Source organism: Lingula anatina, chromosome 8, assembly GCF_051362555.1.
Source record: "Lingula anatina isolate TDL-2025a chromosome 8, LinAna3.0, whole genome shotgun sequence".
Classification (NCBI taxonomy): domain Eukaryota; kingdom Metazoa; phylum Brachiopoda; class Lingulata; order Lingulida; family Lingulidae; genus Lingula; species Lingula anatina.
The window spans coordinates 5384460-5410348 of NC_141774.1; the positions used below are offsets into that span (position 1 = coordinate 5384460).

Below are 25889 nucleotides of genomic sequence, written 5' to 3' on the forward strand. Positions count from 1 at the left end.
ATCCAGGTTAACAATTACATTAACCTGGAATAACACTATCAATGACCAGCAAGTGTTGCATGCAATGATAAAATTTCGTTCAAACAATGTGCTCGTGACGTGCTGCTTGTCTAACAATACGTCAACTACGGTTACCGATTCCATGAATTTTTCACCACCAATTTCGATTGGCGCACACGGACAATTTGATTTGTGCAGTAAAATATTACTGTAAGAAAAAATTTGTAATTTATCTTACTTTCCTGTGTTTTATTTTTGTCTTCTGGTTCGAAGATATTATCAATGCTTTTGATTATGCAATTTTTCCATAAACTTCTTAGTGCCCGGTAAGACTTATCGACAGCATGCAGGGCGACTTAGATAAAAGTGTAAGCAAAGCATGCTGAAATAGTCTTTGGAATATCTCGGTTGCAGCCGGCAGTTCTTGCAATGGGTTCTCGAATGTACAGTAACAAGCAGCGGTATTTTTTATTGCTCCATCTATTCATTCGAGGGGTCTTAGGCATGGGGACAGTCAGCCCACGGACATGGTTGAGCGTAACGAGCACCCATACCTTCCCCGACCGCGGCGACACCACCTCGCTTAGCTTTGGTTTAGATAGCCAAAATTCAACGGAAGCGGGAATTTCCCCCCAGGCTGATGTCCAAGAGAATCCACCGCTTCATTTCCAACCTACTTTAACAGCGGCCAGTTTCAATGGATCCTCTTCTGGTGTAGACAAGGGCGATGTGGAAGAACCGGTGACACATACCCCACTGGAGGAAGTCTCCACAGACGAAAGGCACTCCCCTCGGAACGCAACTACACCCCCTTTCTCGTTCGATGCGAGAAGGGAAGAAGAGAACTCCACAAATTCAACTTTCGATTCGAGCCCACCAACAGCTGGTGAGTCAATGGTGACTCTTTGGAATGGCACTTCACTCCCTCTTAACCTACCCAGAACATTTTGCTTAAAGAGAACAGTAGTTCAGACAGCTGAGTGCTTCTGTGACAACTTTTGCGGTTTGTTCCAAGACTGCTGTGCCACTGACTATTGTAAGAAGCGTTCCTCATCGGTGGTCACGCGCTTAAACTCAAACAATATTGAATGCATCATGCAGACCACCTCGCATTTTCTTGGACTTAATTCTCAACACTTTTGGATGGTGACATCATGCCCAGATGAATGGCCCAATGATACCGTTCGTAGTAAATGTGAATATCCGCATAATACCAGTGAAGTTGACCGCATGGTTCCTGTGTCTGACTTGGCAACAAACTTGACATTTCGTAACGAACACTGTGCAATGTGCCACGGTATATCTGATGTCAAACAATGGGATTTTTACTTCACATGTCACAGATCCTTATCGTTCGGCATTGACAGTGTTTTCAACATCATCAATGGAGACGACATTGTGGCACAGGCAAGATCGACCGATGGCTGTGGCTTCTTATTTCGCCCTCCAGTCAACACTTCCGGAAGACCGTGTATTCCACCTAACCTAATGCCAATTGCCTCAGTATCGGGTCGACGCATCGCTGCATTGCAGTGTCACAGAGACACCCAGCCAGAATTCAAAGAACTTTGTTGGACAGGACCAATTTCCGTCACTCATGTTCAAAGGTGGTCGTGGCACTATTACACAAGGAATGCCTTTTGTTGGCTTTGTAGTTATTCAGATAATATTGTGACAGAAATGAAAAATTGTACTGTTCCAGGTAAGTCTTGTTGCTTTTTGTCGCTGGAAGAAATTGCAAACGTTCATTGGTTACATAAAAGAAGTAAAACAGTAGCTACAACATGTTCTACAAAAGTATTTTCAACACTTCAATATTTAATAATAATAATAATAATAATAATAATAATATAGCACTGTTCCTGATTTTGAAGCTACCCAGATGTGTGTATTATAAAGCTATTACAGAACCCAAAAGCTTATGTGATGTTACTGCTAGGACATGGCGAGAAATAAGCAATTCTCTCGCACTCAAAAATCGCGCAAAAATTATGACCGACTTTCGCCGATTGTATTCTGTGTATGGATAAATCCTAAAACCCACCCACGAAGGTCTTACGGGGAATGAAGGCCATTTAAAATATATTGTATTGTGGAGTGAACAAAAAATCCAGCAATGAGGAGAACAATGATCAGTGTAAAATGGGGGTTGATTGATGACTGGGTGGGTGGGGGGTCTAGTAAAAACCCTTTTTAATTTCAGTATGACGTGCCTGAGAGTGCGAGAGTCCCTATTCTTGTGCTTTTTACTTACTAGTGTTTGCTACAGCAATATGTATTGTGTGTATGGTTTTGGATGTGCTATAATTATTGTATTGTAATGCGTGTATTGAATACAATGTTTGTGAAAATCCGCTCCTGACTGCAGACACAAGATGAATGAATAATTTATCACTCCTTAGGCTTTTTATGTAAACCATGTACAGTATCCACTCAACTATGTGATGAAGTGAAAAATGAATGTCAGAAATTTGCGAATTCGGTGAGGTCAAGGCTCGACGCGTCGACTGAAGAAAAAACATGCAGTTGAAAACAAGGACGTCGATGGACTGATTATACAAAAAGCTTTTCAGTTACCTTTATCAGTCCAAGTTTAAAAAAATAAATAAGCATGATTAAAATTTTCTCGATAGAAGTGTCATCGACCACAATGGTAATACGTAGATAGTGGACATTGATTATAGGGGCACGTGTCGGGATTGGTTACAGTTACCTAATTAAATTACCGTTTTGCTGCAATATCTTTACTGTTTAATATCTTGCTGTTAAGGCCACCCTGATTATTACATACAGGTAGGGACACCATGTTCGTACAAAGACAACGGAGCCATCCTGATTATAGTCAGATATCTAAAGAGAAAGAAAACCCTAGTAATTTTTTTTAAGTTTTTGCTTTGGAAATATTATTATATTTGCGTCTCTCAAAAGACAATGCATATTATTATTATTATTATTATTATTATTATTATTATTATTATTATTATCATGCAACCTCCCGTATTATTCAGTGTATATTTTTATCTTTCCAGCATCAACTAAATCCTTCGATCCGCCAGGTTACACTGTCCAGATCGACACCTCTGGGGCGCGATTTAAGAACCCATGTGAACGAAGCAGCGACCAGGTAAGTCGTTCATTCGAGGAAACCATGGAAATTAAGGTTTTAGAGATATAATTTTAGATATGTTCTTGTGACAATCCGACTTTCTCTCCAGCAGAATTCGGATGAGACAGGACCATAATCCTGGAGGACATAGAAAAATTAATTGTTAACACAAGCAATATGGATCACGTACATGTAAAAAATACTATTTGGGTTTTAGAGGAAAACATTTAAGCTGATTAAAAATGGTATTTCATTTCTTTACATCATTAGACGTGGCTGCAGATAGCAAAAATGTGATGCCCGCTTCGCAATGTGTTGTGATTATACATTAAAGTCATAATAACTGTTCGTTTTGGCCAAAAATTGGATTTTCCTGGAAAAAACGGCAATTTTCCCGTACTTACCAATAGTCAACGACCCCATTAAACAATTACTGAATTACTACTTGTGTAAACGTTTAACGACATTTGGCGGTGTCTTTTTCAATTTTTTGAACATTTTGTCCTCAATAATATTCCTGTAAAACATCCGATTTGGCGGTACACATATACCGGTAAGACTTATTGAAACTTAATAAGCCATGCCCCATATGGTATCTGGACTTTAAAGAAAATAAATAATATGCCAGTTGAAACAAAAAAAGTTATAGTTGCAAGAACGCTTTTGAAAAAATGTGTATATCTTGGGTGAAACGTTTGCTTTTCAGGCACTTTGCAACGAAGAAGAAGACCAGTGTTTTACTCCATATGTGGTCAACACTGATTTTACCATCCAAATCGCGCTTATGTCGGAACACGAACAGAAGTCTTCTGCAGCTGAAGCCATTTGTGACGTAGACTTAGCTTATCTCTTCTCTTACGAGGTTTTCAAATCCATTGGCGACAGTGCATGGCGCTATATGCCTCCCCGGAAGACTTGTAAAGAGATGAGCCGCAGTGCAACAAACCCATCACTGGTGGCAGTCTTCAACTACCAGGTCAGATTAACCAAAATGGTACGCGGCTATCGTGAAGGTTCCAAGCTGTTTGCTTCCTACCGTGCAGAGTTCTCTAGGACGCTGAAGGCCAGGAGAGAGACGGTCAACTTTTACAACAAAGAATACCTGGCCATCTTGTTGGATTCCGACGCGGGCCGCTGCCCAGTGGACGTCGAGGCGGCACAACAGAAACCACCGATAGAGGTGCATGGCGGGGATAATAGCACGGCGTCCTCATGTGCCAGGGGTAGTCTGAGTGGTGATGCGCTTGTGCACGTTGTGTCAGCGGTTCTGGGTCTCATCCGATATGCTTTTGTGCAATTAGTATGAAAATATATGGTCTGGGAGTCTTAGAAAGCGTTACACAGACAACACACAAAATGTGGTAAATTGAGCAGACATAAAACGAGATAACCAGGGAAAGGTTTCTGCCTGTTGTCCAGAGGTCACCAGGGGCGGAGCCATTATTTTTTCTGAAGGGGGTCTTTTTTTTAGGAAAGAACCTCCTCTTCCCTTCTCCTTGGCCTCCCCCCCCCCCTCCCCCCCCCCAGAAGGGCCTGGAGAAATGTTGCTATTTTATAGGTCAAACGGTGCCATTTGGTACGGTTTAGAACTGTGATTCAGCTATTCAAAATTCTACCTTTAAGAGGGGAGTATTATTGTGTTTTTGTTTCAGAAATTGAAGGGGGTCCGGATCCCCCTGACACCCCCCTCATACCCCTCACTGGTCACGGGGTCGGCCCAGGTCCCATGAGTCAGTTCCCGCCAATTGCCAGCATGTTCTCTGAGTGTAATAAATATCTAAAGTTGTATCATGTGTTGTTGTGTTTTTTTTCAAACCAAAGTTACATGTGATCGGGTTATCAAATCTCCGATTGCAAAGGATGGAAGGCTGTGGCGAGAACTGTCACGCAATTACAAAAATAGAAAAACATCAGCTTACAGCGACAATGGGGCACGTGTTGCTGCAGCTTTCATTTCTCCATAAGTCGTCTTCCAAATCACAGCAGATCTTTATCTTCATCACACGAGGGATTAATCATTTGATAAGCTTTCCTGGTAATTTGACGATTTCTTTCGCAGGTGTTCCCAATCTTCTTAGTGTTTTCAAAGATAAGTGCAGACTGTGTCAGGAAGTCTACGAAAATGACGGATAAAATTTGCGTCATCCACTTCTTGTTAGTTACAGTGCTAAATGTAGCTTAACTTGCTGTTGGTCCTTGGAGAATGCATTTCTTCATAATCGTTTAACCGAATAGAAACGTTGTTCAAGATAAATATCAATTTATCCAATGCCACTTATTAAATGCAGTATTAGGAAAATTGGGTATCCGGTGAAAATGTCGATGCATAATATAGAATTAATAAGGTTTTGAAAGGTGGATGAAAACTAATTAAACAATTTTAGTGAAAAGTAAATATTACTGCCTAGTGAAAAGAGAGTAAAACGCGTTTGCTGTTCTTATAATCTAAAAGATCAGCTTTATATTATGAAAATAAAATGTAACAGCGATATTTTCGGTGCACATTTGTTTTTGCGCTTAAATAAATACTTTGTAGGCTAATTAACAGTACTGTATATCAACACGACGGCGGTCTGAATATATATATATATATTTTTTTTTTTTTTTTGAAATTAATAACAAATAAGCTGGTATATTCTGCATTCTGTGAATTTAATCAATTATAGATTTAACAAGCAGCAATGTGTCATAATGGTCGCTTAGCGTACGGTGGATGAATTATGTTTTAACTATAATCATTTGTCTTGTAAGTCCATAGTTTTCGATCATCTTAAAGTCTGTGTGCTCGTGTTGATGTAAATTAAAAACAAATACGAACGTTTGATATCACCCACTTCTTTTTTTACCCCGGGGGTAAGCTTCAAGCGGTTAGAACAGGGAACACACAGGGGCGGATCCAGGATTATTTGAAGGGGGGGCGGATGCGAAGCTGACCCCACCCCCTTACCCACCCATTTGGCGTGGTGTTCGGGGCCCGCCGAAGGGCCTCGGAAATTTTTGATATTTTAGAGGGCGAAGAGTGCCATTTGGTGCGGTTCAGGACTATGATTCAGCTAGTCAAAATTCTAATTTCAAGAGGGGAGCAAAAATCGAAGGGGGGGGGGGTGTCTGGACCCCCCTGATCCCCCCTCTAAATCTGCCACTGACACATGTATCGTCTGCTTCAACATAAACCTCGTCAAGTAAAACCAAATTTGACAGGCCCAGGGTTGCCTGCATCTAGATTGTTGAAAACACGGATGGTTTCTTTTTTCGAAAATTATTTTTGACATGAGTTGTGAATTTAGATCAAATGGATCAATGTAAATAGATGCTGGATATTTATTATTAACATCCTCAAAGTTTGTCGTTTTTTAGTTAATATTAAAAAAAATGCTAAAACAGAACCTGTACACTCAATACAAACAATTATATATACATTTACAACACTGAAACGGAAATAGAGGGTGATAAGGTACGGGATGACTAGATATGGAGCTAGTGTAGAACAGGCTACAATAACACCATGACCTCGTTTACGGATAAGGGTGACTAGAGAGAAGTATTGCAGAGCAGCATGGTCTTTAAGCCCCCTTTACACTGGACGGTGTCCTTTCTGCGTCCCGTAGCACGAACCCGTTTGAGAGTAAAATAAATACGTTACTTGCTGACAACTGGTCGATCATTCTGCAGCAAAGGTGATGCCTGTGCCTCCTTTCTACAACCAAGGCGATGCCAGTTTCATGGACGCACTAAAGGGTTTTGTCAATATAGAGTTCACACCCTCTCTGTCAAACTTCCGTTTCATTCCTCTTTGCGTACATCTCTTACATATTTTTTTATCAATAGAGCCACCACTTTATGCATGCTAAGATTTGCATTGTGTCTATATCTCCTCTACCACACTGAAGATAAACATTACATGTGGCAAATTAAAGATGCTCGATGTCCAACCCTTTGAAAATTTCAAAAATTTGATTAGTAAAGACCAGTGTAATATGCAAAACAGACATAATATAACTAATTGGATATCTTCAATACTATCAAACCGTTTATCAAGACTGGCCCTTTGTGTTACTCGCGTGACTTCATCTTAGTCTAATTAAATTCACAGGGGCGGATCCAAGATAATTTGAAGGAGATGGGGATGCCAAGTCAATTCCCCCTTCAGTACGAAATTACCCCTGTGTCAACAGGATGCAAGAAGTCCAAGGACCTGAAACTTCAAGCAGCACAATGTTGCAACTTTCTCGTACTGTGCAAAATCTCCAAATTCGAAAACACATCATGGGGACGCTATGGTGTTAATTTCAGCGTCATTTACATTGTTACCAATGACAACCACGCAGATGGTCCATCCAGGAAAAAAAAAACAAAAAATAATAAATAAATAAATAAATAAATAAATAAATAAATAAATAAATATGATGACATACTTTTATCAGAAAATTAATTTCAGAAATAACAAGGAAATATCTAAGTTGTGAGCAGGTCTACATTTGCTTTCAATATATTAGGAATTTATACGTAGGGTTCATGCATATTGTTCAACTTGCTATGAATATATTGCCCATGCCCAAATAGACTTACTGGCCATAAACAGTTGAAATAAAATATAAATGAGACGATGACAACGTATAGACTAAATACTGGCACAGTACCTCTAAGGCAGCATTGGAAACATTTTAAGGTAAGCTGTATAACAAAACAAAGACGCCTGCGGCTCGCCAATGCACTCGTATTATTTCACGTACGGCCCTGCGACTCGTATTGTATCTATCACATATAAATTAATCATTGACACTTGACGAATACATCAGGCAGGCACACATTGAAAGGGGAGATTATGTTCTGAGGATTTCACAGCGCACGGAAAACTAAAATGAAACCTGGCGGAGTCACCATACAGCTTGCATACACTGACAAGAGGTGGACTTTTGATGATCTTTAGTGACGTATCATTTACTTATGGCAGAAAGCTCATATCTATACATAAAGCGTTTCACAATAGCATGATCACAAATCATTCACCAAATAAAGCATTTCTTCAAACTATGTTATTTTTTTTGTTTTAATTTATGAAAAATCCATAAAATGTGACCTCTTCTTACCACTGACCCACTATCAATGACCCTTCCCGCACGAAAACGAAGTAGACACTCCAGCGCAGTAGACTACTGCAATCATACTGCAAACATGCTTCAAATCTGCTTCGATGTGGGAGCTAATTAGCATATTTGAAACATGCTTCTATCATGCTGCTAATCTACTGCATTAATGCTCCTCCTCTGTACAACCCTATGTATTTTTTTTGAAGTAGAACTGCAGCAGGCCATACTGCATTTCTACTGCAAATATGCTCCACACCACTACTGCGTTAATGCTTCTTTGCTACTTCGATTCTACTGCATTTTCGTGCGGGTTGACTCATTGTCATTCATCTATGACTTATGAAATTAAATATCCTATCCTTTGCCCTCATAATGATTTGTAATACATCGGTATATCTTTAACCATACTGATACACGCATTCGGCTGTTTCACAATCAGGGTGAACAATTAAATGTGGTTAATGTTACAAGTGTCTGATAAATTAACAATGTATTATGGGAGATTGCTGATAGACTAATATCAAAGACACTGTTCATAGGAGCAAACTAAAAAAAGAATTATAAAAATTGGATTACAATTTACAAAAATATAGCAAATTCTGTGTTCAAAAAGTACCTATTTTAGCTGTTACGCTGGTTCATTTGCAATAACTTAAACATAACAAGGGAGTTGTGCATATGTAACCATTATTGATAATGCTATGATATTTATAATCATGAGCCCCTTGGTGTCTCCTACTTTTTGTAGTTTCCGTCCCCCCCCCTATCTGTTTCATTTAGTAATCACAGCATATTCTGTCTAATTTTATTGACACACTGACATTTATTTTGCAGGAAGAAAATAGCACATAACCCCTTATTATGAAAATATATGCAAGAATTTGGTGCCAAATGTAGTGCCCGTACCCCTACTGTAGTGTCCGTACCCCCAAGTTATACATTAACCATTGGATAACTGGCTACTTATCAATGATGATAAAACTTCAAAATATGGTACAAAATATTGTTCTAGACTATATAAAATGCATTCATGTCTTATGACGTTAAGAAAAAACGTATATTGATATATATTCGATGAAGTGATACTAATTAGTTAGAGTCAGGCAAGAAATTTTGCAAAGAAATAATATCAGTAAGGATGCTACTCTTTGCATTTAAAATTAGCAATCTTGGTTTGAATATATTACCAAATATAGCTAATTGCAAAATAATAAACTGTATATGGATTAATATTCTATGATTAATGTGTATGATATATTTTGAGGGGGTACGAACACTTCAATACATGCATAATTAACAGTACGTTTATCATACTCTCAGTGAATGAAGTATCCAATATGGATGACAATAAACAAAAAGCCAAATAGGAAAAGAAAAAGGGATCCTGAAAATTTTATTGTCAGCAAAAAATAATTTGAAAAAAAAAAGACGTCAAAGAGCTAATATCCGTAAAGATGCTAATAATCTTGCTGAAGCACGTAAGGAAGACGTTGAATGCACATTGTAACTGCAACACGTGGAGCAGTGATTAGTGCGAGTAGTCAGTGAGATGTGTTCATGTCACATGACACTCTGGTATATAGTTTAGATCCCGCCCTTACATTTTCAGTTTCAGCAACACGGGTCTCCGGGATCATATAGTTTTATGTTTTCATTAGTTTTCATAAGTTTTCATCAGTTTTCATCAGTTTATTCAGCGAAATACAATCTATTCAAACCAAGAACGCTTTTTGAGTTTTTAACGGTACGGTCACGGCAACAATAAAACTATTCCCGGGGAATATGGAAGGAGACACGGAAAAATCTGTCATCTCTTCGCTGAAAACACGGTCAAGAGCGTCCACTTCATCCTATGCAAAAGCCAAGGCCAAGGCGAAAGCTTTAGAGGTAAATTTGGAATATGTGAAGAAACAAACTGAAATTAAACGCCAAAGAGCTTTGATGGACGCTGAATTTGAATTAATTTCGTCTCAGAAGGATGCAGCAGCTGCTGCGGCAGAAGCCGCCGCCCTTGACACAGATTCAGATAGCTCAAACTCTGATCTAGAATCACTTTTTAGACTGCCTATGGATAAAACAAAGACTGAAAAATACGTAGAAACTGTTCAAGGTCAAGTTAACACAGACACCCACGGTGTGACTGACGTAATGGACCCCCACGGTGTGACTGGCGGAATGGACCCCCACGGCGTGACTGACGGAATGGACCCCCACGGCGTGACTGACGGAATGGACCCCCAAAGTGTGACTGACGGCAAGGTTCCCCATGGTGCAGCTGACAGAATGGACCCCCACGGTGTGACTTACGGCAAGGATCCTCACGGTGTAGCTGTCACGGCGGATTCCCACGGTGCCAAAGGTGAAATGCTCCATACGGATACCTATGGTGTGTCAGACTTTGTTCCTCGCCAGTCGCGACAAGACGTGACCAGTGACTTTCCAGATTATCTTCGCGGTACACCCGGCTACTTTTCTCGCGGACCAGAGGTACCAAATGCATTCCTTCCAAATGATCCTCACGGAACGTCCGTCTTCTATCCTCGCCAACAAGATGTGCCCTATCTTGTGCAGTGCATCCCGCCTTTACCGCAGCCAGAGATTCCAGTGTTTAAGGGTGATGTATTGACTTATAGTGCATTCATGATTTCTTTTGAAACTAGAATAGAATCTAGAGTTGCATCAAACACTGATAGATTGTACTACCTTTATCAATACACAGATGGTGAACCGAAAGAATTGATAAGTGGTTGTCTCTATATGCCAGATGGGTACAAAAGGGCACGTGAATTGTTGCATAAAGAGTATGGTAACGAATACAAAATTTCAATGGCATACTTGAATAAATTGTTAGCATGGTCCGCTGTTAGAGCGGAGGATAGTGTTGGTCTCAAGGGGCTTTCAGTGTATTTAGTTAAGTGTCATTCAGCAATGCTTCATTTGCATAATTTACAAGTTCTCAATCATGCCCCACACATGCAAGCTATTGTTAAAAAGCTTCCCATGTACTCCCAGAACCGTTGGAGGGGTATTGTTGCAAAGGTTGTCAGAGATGAAAAAAGGTCTGTAGTGTTTTCAGATTTGGTCACCTTTATTGAACATGAATCGGAGGCAGTCAACGACCCGGTATTCGGAAGGGAGGCACTTAAATCCGAAGGTCCCAGTGTGCAGACTACTCGCTTTCCACAGACAAAGACAGCACGCACGTCACCTATGAGGAGAACTCACACGTCACATCCACCAACGCCAAGGACCAGTGCACATCCACCAGGTTCAAGTTTCGCTGTGATCACTGATCAGGTATGTCCCCATTGTCAACAAACCCACAAGCTGAATGAATGTAGTGCTTTCTTAGAAATGCCCTTATCCGAGAGAAAACAACTTTTATTCAGCAAACGTCTTTGCATGGCATGTTTGGAGCCTAATCACATTGCTAAAGGGTGCTTTAATAAACTTACCTGTTCAAAATGTCACAAAAACACCCTGCATCGTTACATGACCCTGATTTTCAACGCCAGAATGCAGTTACTAAGGTCAATGTGGTCAATACTGCTGTCAATACTTCAAACAGTACTTCTGTCAGTCAGTCAACCATGATAGTGCCAGTTTGGATGTCGCATGAAAGTAACCCAGAAAGAGAGCAGCTCATTTACGCTATGCTTGACACTCAGTCAGATACCGTATAGCTAAAAAAAACACGACTATTGGTACGCGTATGATCGATAACTGATTTAATTCTCGTAAGATTACCATCCGCCCCCTTCCTTATGAATAGGTATTACTTTATTAATACAATGCAACCGTCGTGTAGCCGCATGTTAGAAGACAATGTTTGATTACGCACAGCAGTAGGAGGCCGCTACCCCTTCCCAGCAAGGAGTCAACACAGCAGCGCGTAACCCGGGGTTAATTAGGGGTTATTAGCTGTCCACTTATGATCGGTATTGTTCGTCTTGATTGCAGCACACTTCCTACTCACTATTGGTTCGACCGCCTCTTCTTTAAATGCTCTCTCAAACCTTTCCTCAGTCAGCCCAGAATGGAAACACGTTTATCTGCCGATAAACTACGTCGTTGATGTATTATTCGGCATCATTCTACAGTGGGTCATAAGGCTCTATCTATCATTTTTTTCGTCTCGCATTTTACCAGATTAAGCTGACGCTCGAAAACTAAATTTAATGAATAATTTTCTCACGTGCACCGTATCCAGCTAATTTTACGACAATAACTACCACGGCACCTCCGCCATTTGCAAACCACGTGTTTCCAACTGATAGGCCAATACAACTATACCAGACCCATTGTACGAGAAAAAACCGTTTATATTTAATGAATTAAAAAACATTTGAGGATTGGGATTTTCTATTGATATACTATCGATGGTATCCCTGTATTAAATCATACACTGCTACCCCCTCTTTTGTAGTGTATCATGACTCGTATCACAAGATGGCCTTAGAAATGAAGTAAGACAGGCCTACACTCTGATAGTTTTTAGTCTATTATTAACCCTAATGTCGTTGCTTGTCATTCATTCTAGAACTCTCTGAGCCATCGCAAAATTATTTGACAGGACATTTAAAGGCTACTTCTTAACGGATTTTTTTTTTTATTTGCACTGAGTCCAAAATGTTCGAGGACGTCCCTGTCGTTATCGCCGTTTCTCGGACGCAGTCCCAGACAAAGGATCGGAAAGTTTCTAAATAAAAGAACTTATAAATGCTGCCACTAGCCATCCTTATTGTTCCTAAGTAAAGAGAGGCGATAATGATCTTTTCTTTCTTCTAGCTTAGTCTGTCGACTAAAATGAACAAGGTTAGGCCTACAATGCAACCACCTATTATTACGACCATTAATGAGGTTCTTTGCTACACTCCCTTTCTTCATGATCGCGAAACCAGTGGGGTGCTGTGTTTTAAATATATAAAAAAGGGTCTCGCGAGGTGAAGCTATAATAATGAAATAAAAAAATCCAATGAATAGGCCTATCTAATAAACCATGAAGCACGTAGTCTAGGCCTCTTCTTTGACCGACATCACATTTTTACATTCTTTGTTTTAATAAGAGGACGAACGTGGTCTAATTTGTCTTTTGGTGGTGTGTGATTTTGCTCGAAGTAGCGGAGTCAAGTAAATCGGTGATTTACCGTTGGTAAGAGTAGCGATCATCGCTCCTGCGTCCTCATAGATTACTTTCTAATCACCCGTAATTAACGCAGTCAGGAATAAGCGCTCAAATAGGGGTTTTTGTATCAGGGAAAATTTTAGTATTAATCTTATTTTATTATGTATCTGTATTATGTAATCATGTAACTCATTTTCCCAAGGCAACCACCAATTATGACGACCATTAATGAAGTTCTCTGCTACACTCTCTCCTCATGATCACTTGCTCGATCGTGAAACCCTGGAGGTGTTGTATATTTATTTGGGGTAGTTTACTATAGCATGCTACACTCTCCTCATGATCAGCTGCTCGATCGTGAAATCTGGAGTGAAACCCATGGTTTATCTAACAATGGTTTAAATAAATAAAAAGGGTGTCACGGAGGTGAAGCTGCTTAACTCATAAGAATAACGAACGAAAAAATACGATGAACATTTAATAAACCACGAAGCACGTATGTTTTGACCGTTATCGCCTTTTTTACATAAGATGTCTCAACAAGAAGGCAGATGTAGTCCAATTTGTCTTTTGTTGGTGATTCTGCTTCAGGTGGCTGAGATTAGTTGATCGGTGATGCACCGTTGGTAAGAGTAGCAAGCATCACTCCTGCGTTCTAACGGATTACTTTCCAACCCCCCATAATTAACGCAGCCAGGAATAGGCGCTGAAATAGGGGGTATTAAATCAGGAATTAATTTTTGTAATTATGTATCCGTAAAATAAGAATCGTAACATTATCACGTATTTTTCCTGATGGAAAATATCATAATTTATGCACACTGATCGAATTATAAAGAAAATCTCCAGATGTAAACAAAGGTCAGTCAAGTATCACTCATCCCAGGCTGCAGGGCAGATATAGAGAATTGAATGAAGCGCCAGTGATCTGGCAACCCTACAAATTTGTCATAATGATTCATGGGCAAACAATAGAAGCATGAAATTAACACCTTTTACAGTGTGAATGACGACACCTTATGAGGCTTTTGTTTCTTCCCCTGGGTTGGTATTACAAAGTAAGTATGTTGACGTAAGTGTGTTGACTTTTGCATGTTCAAAGGAACAATGGAAATGTCATTTCAAAACAAAGAGCCACATTTCCCTACTTAGGTGGCCAAAATATTGTCAATGAAACGCAAAAAAGACAAAATCACCAGCTGTTACTGACTGAGTCTAACTCAAATGCAAAAAGGTTCGCACAGCGACAAAGCGCTATTGTAAACAATGACCCGACGATGAGATCAATAAGATGTATAAAATGACTATTTGTACTATAAAACTGTACCCCTGCCCCTACTTGTATATTATTACACACACAAGGCCACCCTATACCAGAGTTACAGATTGATTTTTCATTTCACAGTCTCTTGCACTGAAGAAAAATACTCATAATTAATTTGCGGCCCTAGTAGAGGGTCTTCTCTCGCTTTCTCTCAAATCAAAATAAACTAGCAAACATGAAAATTGGCAAAATGTATTAGAATGTAAAGTGTTGCGAACCCTTTAAACAAGGTGAATGGTAATATGCACGTTTAGACAAATTTTAATTTTAATTTCAATTAAATTTAATTTTAATTAAAATTGATATTACCAAAATTAGTAAATGTCGTTTGCGTCATGTATCAATATTTTTGCGCATAATAGTACCTACGTTATAAACATTCAGCAAAGATATTTGGAAGGCCGCTCTTTTGTTGTTTATATCAAAGGAAAACTATTTGATACCCATCGTATCAATCATTATACCATGATAAGAGATTAGCATACTTATTTATGTCCCCAGTAATAATAACTTTAACAATAACAACAAACCTTCCTACTGTGCTTTCCGTTGCAAAAACAATTTGCCACGACTGCTTTATATATTAATAGATATTTATAATAATGACAATTTCAAAATCTTCAAAAGTACCAACAGGGACACGAACTCCCGTCGGGTAGGTTGCAGACGACTCAACGACGTTAACCGTTGTTCCACCAATTCTATTGTTCACGCATAGAGATATCGACAGCTCTGTATTGCCGCGCATGCCGAAGCTTTGCGGAAATTGCCGAAGGCTAGGAAAATTCTTCAAAATATACTTTTATTACTCCCACTGCCCTAAAGGGCTAAAGGCTTTCAGTTGTCATCAGACTTTGTAATTTGGGAGAAAAAAGTGAAACAGTAACTTCTGGTGATGAATAATAGGTAATAGTGCTGCAAGGTGTTGTTTTTTATCCCTGATGTACGAGTAGCTTTTTCTACAGTTTCTATAATTCTCTTCACGTATGAAAATATGCAGGTTTTCTGATATAATAAGACTTTGATAAAATCAAAACCAATAATACTTTTAAAGTCGAGAGTCGGGATAAATATCGGCAAGGTGGAGATATGTCCCGCCGGCGCTTCCGCAACAGCAAGACTGAAGGACGCAAGTTACAAAGCAAAACATGTTTAGTCAAGTTAAAGCCTTAATTACCGGTTTAACTTCGGCGGCAGTGCCTACTGCTGTGAGCAACATGCGCTGTCCATCGTAATCCCCCTATCATTAACACTGTCGGGGACGTGCGCATTAGCGCGTCTGATGTAGACAGCGTGTGCTATTAAAGTGACCGGGGACTTATTAGCTATAGTGTATTTCTTTTGTTCTGAGAAACACTTCCGATTCCCTACAGTTACAAGGCACACCTGTTAAACTGTCATTGTCAACCATGTCTGCGTGTAATCAGATTTTGGACAGTAGCAAGATCTCCGGTTTATCCGTGCGTGCATAAGACGGTTTCGAGAGAATTACCTTACCACCCTGTTACACGAGAGACGTGATACCAGCCAATCGCGATCATATTCCATCCCCCGGCATCGCCCGCCAGTGGCCCCATCTGCAACCGATTGCTGATAAATTGATTCCTCGAGGCGACTTTGAAGTAGGCTTACTCATCGGGTACAACTGCCCATCCGCTTTATTCCCGCGAGAGGTCATACCCCCTATGAATGACGGCCCTTACGCTCTTCGTACTAGCCTCGGTTGGAGTATAGTGGGAACGGGACTCGTTAACTACGATGGTGACCCAGGTTTCATAAGTCATCGTGTGATGATCCATGAAGTGTCCCCAGAAGTCAAGTCGTCATACCAAATGAACGAGAAAGTGATCTTCTGCAAACCGAATCGTATCAAGGAAATATTTGTACCAAAGCACGTTGCGCAAATGCTAGAACTCGATTTTAACGATCAACGGCTTGATACTGTCGCGCCTTCCCGTGAAGATTGCCGGTTTATAGACATACTCGAGAGAGGCATCCACGTCACGAACGACGGACATTACGAAATGCCGTTGCCGTTTAGAAAGGAAAATCCTGTTCTACCCAATGACCGAGAATTAGCTGTGAAACGCTTGTCGTCTTTGCAATCGCGTTTTACAAAGGACCCAAACTACGCTCGCGAATACGCGAAATTCATGCAGACGCTGATAGACAACGGACACGCTGAAAGAGTCACGAGTGACGTCAGTAAATGTACATGGTATATTCCCCACCATGGAGTGTACAATAAACAAAAACTGCGTGTTGTATTCGATTGTAGTGCACGATACAAGAACACGTCGTTGAACGAACATTTACTGAAAGGACCTGACATGACCAACTCTCTAATTGGTGTTCTGCTGAGATTTCGCCATGAAACGGTCGCGTTCACGTGTGACATTGAGAAAATGTTTTATCAATTTCGTGTCAACGAAGAACACCGAGACTATTTGAGATTTCTGTGGTTTAAAGACAATGACTTTGAATCAGAACCTGTTGACTACCGCATGTGTGTTCATTTATTTGGAGCAACCTCTTCTCCCGGCTGCGCATCATTTGCTTTGAAAAAGATGGCCAGTTTACACGAACATGAATGCGGCTCCGATGTGAAACACTTTATTCACAGAAATTTTTATGTGGACGATGGATTGAAGTCGACTGCTACTGAATCAGATGCCATAGAACTTCTGCGCCGATCCAGACAGCTTTGTGGGAAGCGAGGCATTCGTCTTCACAAGGTCATCTCGAACTCTAATGCAGTCATCCAATCAGTTCCACTTGGTGATCGAGCACACGACTGTGATGTCATTGATATGAATGCAGACAAGTACTCACCTGAGAGAGCCCTTGGTGTTCAATGGTGTGTAGAAGTTGACCAGCTTCAGTTCCGAATACTACTCAAGGATAGGCCATTAACTCGACGTGGTGTATTGTCTACGATCAGCTCGATCTTTGACCCACTTGGATTTGTTGCTCCAGTTGTCATGGTCGGCAAGCGCATTCTACAGGAACTGTGTGCTGAGAATTTAGACTGGGACGACCCCATACCCGACAACTTTTGATCACGGTGGGAGCAATGGAGGCTTGGTCTTCGCTCATTGGAATCTATCAGTTTGAAACGCTGTTACAAGCCGCCTGAGTTTGGTTCAGTGTCAATTGCTGAAATGCACCATTTCTGTGACGCCAGCGCAGGAGGCTATGGAGAGTGTTCGTATGTACGGCTCGTGAACGAAAGAGGACAAATACACTGTTGTTTACTCATGGGTAAAAGCAGGGTAGCACCGCTTAAGGCCGTTTCCATTCCGAGACTTGAGCTGACAGCAGCCACCGTATCTGTGAAAGTAGCGTCTCTCCTACGCTCCGAGCTGGAATTTGAGAAACTGACTGAATACTTTTGGACAGATAGTCGGATAGTACTCGGGTACATCAATAACGAGGCACGACGATTCCACACTTACGTAGCCAACAGAGTACAAGTGATTAGGGACTTCACCGAGCCAAACCAGTGGTTGTACGTTTCATCAGAGATCAACCCGGCTGATGTTGCCTCGCGAGGTTTATCTGCCATCGATCTGGCTAATCATGAGCATTGGTTTCACGGACCTTCCTTTTTATGGGAAACAACGATCGCTTCTACGGAACAAAATGATTTTTCTCTTCTCCAAGACGACCCAGAAGTGAGGCAAGCAGTATCAGCGTTGTCTACGTCATCCCACGTGTCAATTCTGGATCGACTTGAACGTTTCTCGGATTGGTACAAGGCGCAACGGGCCATCGCCGTCTGCCTACGCTATCGCCGAATTTTGCGTCGAGAGGGTCAGAAGGCACACTCGCCAATCACTGTTGACGATATAAAAGGAGCGCGAAATTAAATTTTCAAACACGTGCAGGCCGAGGCATTCCCGAATGGAGATAAGGAACAGTCTCTGAGAAAGCTCAACCCTTTCTTTGATAAGGAAGGACTTCTGAGGGTTGGAGGACGAATTCGCATGTCACCTATGCTGCTTACGACATTCGTCATCCTATTATATTACCCAAATCTCATCATATTACATCGCCATGTTTACAGCACGCGCACCGATCATGCGGTCATCAAGGCAGAGGAATGACAGTTAACTACCTTAGGTCAACTGGCATATGGATCATTTCAGCTAGCTCAGCCGCGTCGAAACTGATATCCAACTGCGTTGCATGTAAAAAGACGAGAGGTTCAGTGGGAGAGCAGAGGATGGCAAATTTACCCGCAGATCGCTTGACAGAAAGCCCCCCGTTCACATACGTCGGCGTTGATTGTTTTGGTCCGTTCACCGTGAAGGAAGGAAGAAAGGAGGTCAAACGTTACGGTGTGCTGTTCACATGTCTTGTATCACGGGCTATTCACATTGAGGTGGCAACCGCGTTGACAACGGACTCCTTCATAAACGCATTGCGTCGATTTCAAGCAATACGTGGACCGATCCGATTGCTGCGTTCAGATTGTGGTACAAATTTTATTGGAGCAAACAACGAGCTTAAAAGAGCACTCGGTGAAATGGATCAGCATACTTTGTCAGAATTTTTGAGGGAACGACAATGCGATTACATTCAATTTGAGTTTAATGCACCGTCGTCCAGCCATGCAGGAGGAGTCTGGGAACGTCAAATCCGAACTGTGAGAAATGTTTTGTCTTCTCTGCTTGAGCAGTCACAGTCTCAATTGAACGACGAGTCGTTACGGACATTGATGCATGAAGTGACCGCAATTGTTAATTGCAGACCTCTTACCTCTGACAACCTAAATGACCCATGTTCCCTTGAGCCATTAACCCCCAACCACTTGTTAACCACCAAAACAAATGTTATTCTCCCGCCTCCTGGTGAATTCCAGAAAGCAGACATGTATTGTAGAAAACACTGGAGAAGAGTTCAGTATTTATGCAATCAGTTTTGGTTAAGATGGCGCAAAGAATATTTGCAAACCTTACAAGTGAGACAAAAATGGTTAAGGCCTAGACGCAATTTCTGTGTTGGAGATATTGTTTTGATTAAAGATGAGAATTTACCAAGAAATCTTTGGTCATTAGCAAGAGTTGAAAATGTTTATCCCAGTGATGATGAGCATGTCAGAAATGTCAGAAAAGTCAAAGTAGCAATGAGTACTCATGCATTAGATTCTGCTGGTCGAAGGTTAGATCCAAGTGTGTTTTTAGACAGACCAATTCAGAAGTTGGTACTTTTAGTTCCAAGCACTGATAATAATTAATGATTTATTGCAGGGTTTAATCCCCGTCAAAGAGCCAATTGTTAACCTAAATGCATACGTTGCAAATTAAGTATAGCATTTTGCTGGATTAATAAATTAGTTTGATGGTATAGTAGTAAGGAATTCAGTTGTTACAAAGCATCATCATCATTTTATATGGATGTCATGCATGAACAAATTTAAATTGTAATTGCTATGTCTTAAGGACACACTGTACATACTTAATTGGTTATCTATATTTGACGTTTGTTTTTTGTTAAAGTATGTATCTATATTCATATCATCATTAGAACTTTTCAGATAATAGAACAGTTAACAGTTGTGGCGTCTTCTTTAGAAGATAAGGTAATGTTGGTGCACACAGTTAAAGGGTCAATGCTTAAATAATGTAGAAGTTGTAAAGCATTATTAATGTCTATTTCTATGGTATCCTAACGGTCAAAGGTCAATAAATGTTATTGTATATCAATGATATCATACGGTATATGATTATTAATTATATATACGGTTTATCATACTTTATAAACAGTTTATTAATTATATTTACGGTTTATTATAATTTATATACGGTTACAAATACGGTTAAGGGTAAAGATATTTCTGGTATATAAAATCATTAGTGATTTAGTAAATGGATTCCATGGTGTAAGGTTATTAGTGCTTATCAATTCAATTTGATTTAAAACGCCACTAATATAATGTATGTTTAAGTAATATTAATGTAAAAAAATAGTTATTTTTTGGGGAGCCATGTAACTGCAACACGTGGAGCAGTGATTAGTGCGAGTAGTCAGTGAGATGTGTTCATGTCACATGACACTCGGGTATATAGTTTAGATCCCGCCCTTACATTTTCAGTTTCAGCAACACGGGTCTCCGGGATCATATAGTTTTATGTTTTCATTAGTTTTCATAAGTTTTCATCAGTTTTCATCAGTTTATTCAGCGAAATACAATCTATTCAAACCAAGAACGCTTTTTGAGTTTTTAACGGTACGGTCACGGCAACACACATAACATAGCAGATAAGCAAAAAAAAAAAAAAAATGAAGAATCACTATAGGCTGGCCCAGCAAGAAAGACTAAAGTAAAGAGAAGAAATTAGGGTATACTGACAGAGAGTCAAGTAAAAGCAGAAACCCAACAATCCTGAAAACAGTAGAACAAGAGGTGCAAATTAACGAGAAATAAAAAAGAAGAAAAGACTCAAAAAACAGGAATCAATACTGAAACAAAAAAACCAAACAAACAAACAAACAAAAATGAATAAATAAAAAAGGTCAAGCAACAGAAAGAAAAGTTTATATTAAAGTCTGGTGAATGAAAGTCAAACTGAATGGCACACAACCAAGCTCCAGCATCCACTGAAAAACGTGCTGAGTGTTTCTCCAAAAAACTTTTTGATTAATACATGTACTTGTATTATTTTGGTTAAAGTACTGCTGTTATATCTTTATTTTGATATTTTTTTAGAATGTTGGCAAAAATAACTGGTAAACAACATGATATTTCAGTTACAAAAGTATCAGTTACTTGAATGTGTAGTGTCCGTACCCCCAGATCATATATTTAGCCTAAGGGGCGTTCTTTTAATTTGAGCGTAGCACAAAAAGTAATCAATATTGTGTTCTAAAAATGTGGATGTCATAGTTAAGATGTAATTCTTTTTATCTGTTACAAAATTAAACAGATGCATCAGAGTTCATTTTTTCTCTCAATGTGACTGCTGTTTTGTATCCCTGATTGTGATACAGCCCATTGTATTTTCTTCCCCCTCTGAAAAAAGCACTTGCTGCTGACGGGGAAGGTTTATATAAGGTGTGATAACACATTAAAAGCTAGTATATTGAGAATGCTATCACACATATTTGGACACTAGAGAAAAAGGTCTTACTTAAATCACTTTAAGAATGATTCCGTTTTTGATACCGGAAAAGTGTACGGCTCTTGATCTACTATCTAGCCTAAGAGTAAGGAACATAACAGCAGCAGCGCACACAACACTTCCAGCCATATGCATGGCTTTAAGCTAAGGAAGCCAATTAAAAACTCATTCAATGCCCCACATACTTAGGTTCAACTAAATTGTTGTGTCTTTATACACACACACACACACACAAAAATATATTGTCCTAAAATAGTAAATAACATGTTTGTTTTATGTTAAAGAACAACATGGCTTCGGCCCTTGGATTCCAGAGAGTATAGAGTCTTGAATGGGTTTTTAATTAACTTGACCTATATTCAAGCATACGGCTGAGGGTCTGCTTTTAAGTGCTGTCTGCTGCTTCATCTGCATTTGGTGTTCTTATTAAACTCGAAGTCTGCCTTCAGATTCACACATCGTACTAGCTGGGTCGGTCCAACTCTGCGGCGGCTCTCAATTAGGTATAACCAAGGGTATCAGTTTCATTACACCCCAAGTCACATTAAAATATCCCCTGTATCCATGCATCAGAAAAATAGGCAGATTTTTTTAATGGACGAAAAATACTGCCATGTTTGACTATGAATACTACAATTTATAACATAAAATGCAACAGGGTCAATCGGATAGTAGACACATGGTGTCAATATACACTTATAAAGAAATATTACAATAATATATAAACATTCTGTATTCCACCATTTTCAATAATTTTCATGAAGACTTGTAGACATTCCGCCGGTCTTCTTTAACCAGGCCTGCTTCCATTACTACTAGAAATTTATTGCTGTAAATCTTGTGTGCAAATCTACATGAAAAGATGAATATTTCATGTAAAACGTGAACAGGAAATAATATACACCATCATGATACACATTTACTTTTGTATGTAATACCACTCTGATTTTATATTACAGACCTCCATTATTTTACCGTTTGCTTCTATCATGCAATCATTATACTGGTAGATGGTTTAAAATAAATCTCTACAGAACATGCAAAAATTGTTCAGAAGGTAGTTTGAAAGTAACAAAATGCTGCCTTTACAGATACGAAGAGAAAGAAGTGACAGGTTTACTTAAAATATAAAAGTATGAAGACTTTTAAAAATGGACGCAGAAAATTGCGATGTTTGACATTGATTGGCGCAATTTATACTATAAAGATTAACAAATTCAATCACATGGTAAGCACATGGGATCAATAAACGATTATTAGAATAAATATTAAAACAAATCATAAACATTCTGTAATCTACCACCTTTCATAATTTTCATCATAATATGTAGACATTCCACCTGTCTTTCTAACCCAGGCATGCTTTTGTTACTACTACACTTTTATTAAAGTAAATCTTTTGTTCAAATCTATTTAAATAAGTGAATAATCCATGTGAAACGTGAACTGGGAATAATATACACCATCGTCATTAATATTAACTTTCGTAGGTAATACCAAGCTGATTTTATATAACAGGCCTCCATTATTTTGCCGTTTTGTTCTATCACGCAAGCATTACAGACGGTTTAAACAAAATCTCCACAGAAAATGCAAAAATTGTTTAGCAGGTAACGGCAGAGCGTCCCAGGTTTGGTAGCGTTCCCATACGCTTTTGACAATTTGTTATATAGATGCACAGAAAAGGAATCTTCGCTGACTTTGCCTTTATCAAGGAAACATTCTCGTATAACATTAGGCCACTCAATAGGATAAAACGATTGCCGATACAAACGTCTGACAATGCATGACTCATTTTTCAATACGTCTTCAAAATTGTTCACGTCACACATCCACGTGCTATGGTTTCTCGCCACGCGGGTGAGGAGATGCGGTCCATTTGCCGCCCAACCTATCTCCGTATAGTTAAGGAGGTATTCTTTAATACACTCACGGATAAATGGATTGTGTTTATCAAATTTTAGAACAGCGTTATTTAACTTGGAATTTTCTCTATTTTCCCAGGCAGTTACATTATTCAAAAAATGTAAACTCTTCACCAAAATAACGTCAGTGTCCATGTAAACGCCACCGTACAGATATAACAATATCAACCTGATCAAATCACTTTCATGGGCATACCAATTTGGTCCTTTTGAAATAACGGGTATTCTTTTCAAAAACGCTGTCGAGCGACCTGCGAAAGTGTCTGGTTCCAGATTTTCAATTCGACTTAGTAAATTTTCGAGAGTATAGTTCTCGACCTCTACTTGGAAACCTGCCTCACTGAACTCAGAAAACGCTTTCTGTGTCAAAACATTGCTTAAAATGCATACTTTCGTATTTGGATAGTGGTAAAATATACTCTCGAGTGAACGGCGGTTCCACTTTGTCTGATCATTCGTTGTGTACACTTGATAGAATACCGATTCAGTTTTTTCATTTTCGTTGAACTGCCTGAAAGTTTTGAAGGGTGCGATTCCAAATGTTATCGCCGTTTCCCGTAATGCGCGGAATTTTCGTATCTCGTACCACAAGGTGGCTCGAAAGCGCATGTAGATTTCTCGATTTGGGTTCATTTCCGGTTTGTCCCAATTAAAGCTCTCCAGGCCTCGGTAGGTTTTCATCATACGGTCTACAGTAACTGTGTGAAAAAGTTCTGTTAAGCCCTCAGTTCGACGCTTTTCACCTCCAGGTAGGACATCAGTTTCTACAAAAACTACTGGAATTCCCATGGCAACGCAAGGAAGCGCGCAATGGATACTCGAGGTTATAACTAATTTTGCGCGTGAATATCTTTCCATCAAACTTTTTGTCGCTTCGTAACGTGTTAATCTATCAAATTCCTTCGAACTGGGCAAGTTATGGGTGACGTATATCGCTGATTTTCGTATTTGATATGGAGCAATTAATTCTAGAGCGCTTTTGTTCACATCAACGACAAATATATCCTCTGTTTTAATGGTTGGATTGGGATTGCGCATTAAAAGTGTCAAACAGCCCGATTTATATACTGAAATATTTTGGAATTTTAAGAAATTAAAAGTGACGTCATCTCGAGCCCCCACAGGGCCGTGATTCCGAAGGTAATTTCTGCCAGGCTCAGCTAGTAATTTCTCCCAGAAATTTGATCCAAAATGTATCGATAAAATCAAAGGGTTTAAATTAACTTTTGGTGGCCACATCATGTTGCCGGCGTTATACCATCCATTAAGAAATATTGTGATTGCTTCTTTGAGATTATCTCTTTCGTTGGAAACAATGGACCCACTTCTATGCTGATCTTTTGTATCTCTTGTTTTAGATATTGAATTACCTGCATCATTTTGGGTCATGTACAAGGACGGATTTGTTGCCTTTCCATGACTTTGTGTTTTAGTGTTTTCTTCCCAAAAAGTGTCAGGATTCTCCGACTGAGCAAATGTCTTTACTACACTGGTGACGTTCCAAGTATCCCCGTCCACAAACAGGTCAACAAAGGGAAGAAATTGTAGCCCTGCTAACGTTTGAATTTCATCGTTGATGTCCCTCGCCACCTTCACTCGATGGTCAAATGTTAGGATCCCAAAGAGTTCATCTTGCAAAAAGGGTGTAACAGAATCTGCACCGTCCTTTTCAACTTGTCTCTTATCTACCTGACTTAGAACTTTTGATTTTAGTAAGACTGAAGCAGTGTCCCAATTTTGGATTTGACTTCTACTGAGACTGCTGTAGGCCGACTGAATCTCGACCATAGCATTTTTGACGAACAACGAATGTCGTTCAAACCTGGATACGAAAAAGATGCCTTCAGTGGACATCCATTCCCCTGTGAAATATTCAACTGGTAAATTTGACGGCACTGTTCTTTTTACATCCATGTAAAGTCCACCAAATCTCCATATTGCAAGTAAAACACTTATTTCATGTACGACTGCCATAAATTTACGACCCATGAGCAATTTTAGAATGGCAGATTTAGACACAAAATCGTCTAGTGGTGTGCCCTGAGTCAACTCAGATATTAGTAAACGAAGTACTGTTACGTGTTTCCATGACTTGGCGTCTGTTTGATCTATACATCCACTGCTTCCGCATAAAATTACAACGCGTTTTCCTGGATGCAACTGGAGAAGGGTCTCAATTTTATCCATAAACGTTT

General features: G+C 39.6%; 3 protein-coding genes across 3 annotated transcripts; 2 read left to right on the top strand and 1 right to left on the bottom strand.

The window, feature by feature from the left end:
• Positions 1 to 272: 272 nt before the first annotated feature.
• LOC147760244 (uncharacterized) lies at positions 273 to 4559 on the top strand. The gene is made up of 3 exons (XM_086994417.1): positions 273 to 1702; positions 3030 to 3124; positions 3813 to 4559. Exons 1-3 carry the CDS (start codon positions 430 to 432, stop codon positions 4410 to 4412), a joined length of 1968 nt encoding a protein of 655 aa, XP_086850543.1. The 5' UTR covers positions 273 to 429; the 3' UTR covers positions 4413 to 4559.
• An 11558-nt stretch (positions 4560 to 16117) lies between these two features.
• LOC147760245 (uncharacterized) lies at positions 16118 to 20891 on the top strand (the record flags this gene model as incomplete). The annotated part of the gene is made up of 2 exons (XM_086994119.1): positions 16118 to 17702; positions 19706 to 20891. Coding segments are annotated over 2 exons (1764 nt in total), but the record flags the coding sequence as incomplete, so codon positions are not given.
• Positions 20892 to 22745: 1854 nt separating this feature from the next.
• LOC147760246 (uncharacterized) lies at positions 22746 to 25017 on the bottom strand. The gene has a single exon (XM_086994415.1). The coding sequence runs from the start codon at positions 24934 to 24936 to the stop codon at positions 23338 to 23340; it is 1599 nt and encodes a 532-aa protein (XP_086850541.1). The 5' UTR covers positions 24937 to 25017; the 3' UTR covers positions 22746 to 23337.
• Positions 25018 to 25889: the final 872 nt, after the last annotated feature.

Excerpts from the sequence above, each read along its gene's own strand:
- LOC147760244 (XM_086994417.1), top strand. The coding sequence starts at position 430 with ATGGGTTCTCGAATGTACAGTAACAAGCAGCGGTATTTTTTATTGCTC. Across the intron at positions 1,703-3,029 it reads GAAAAATTGTACTGTTCCAG|CATCAACTAAATCCTTCGAT; the intron begins GTAAGTCTTGTT and ends TTATCTTTCCAG. Across the intron at positions 3,125-3,812 it reads GTGAACGAAGCAGCGACCAG|GCACTTTGCAACGAAGAAGA; the intron begins GTAAGTCGTTCA and ends TTTGCTTTTCAG.
- LOC147760246 (XM_086994415.1), bottom strand. The coding sequence starts at position 24,936 with ATGATGTGGCCACCAAAAGTTAATTTAAACCCTTTGATTTTATCGATA.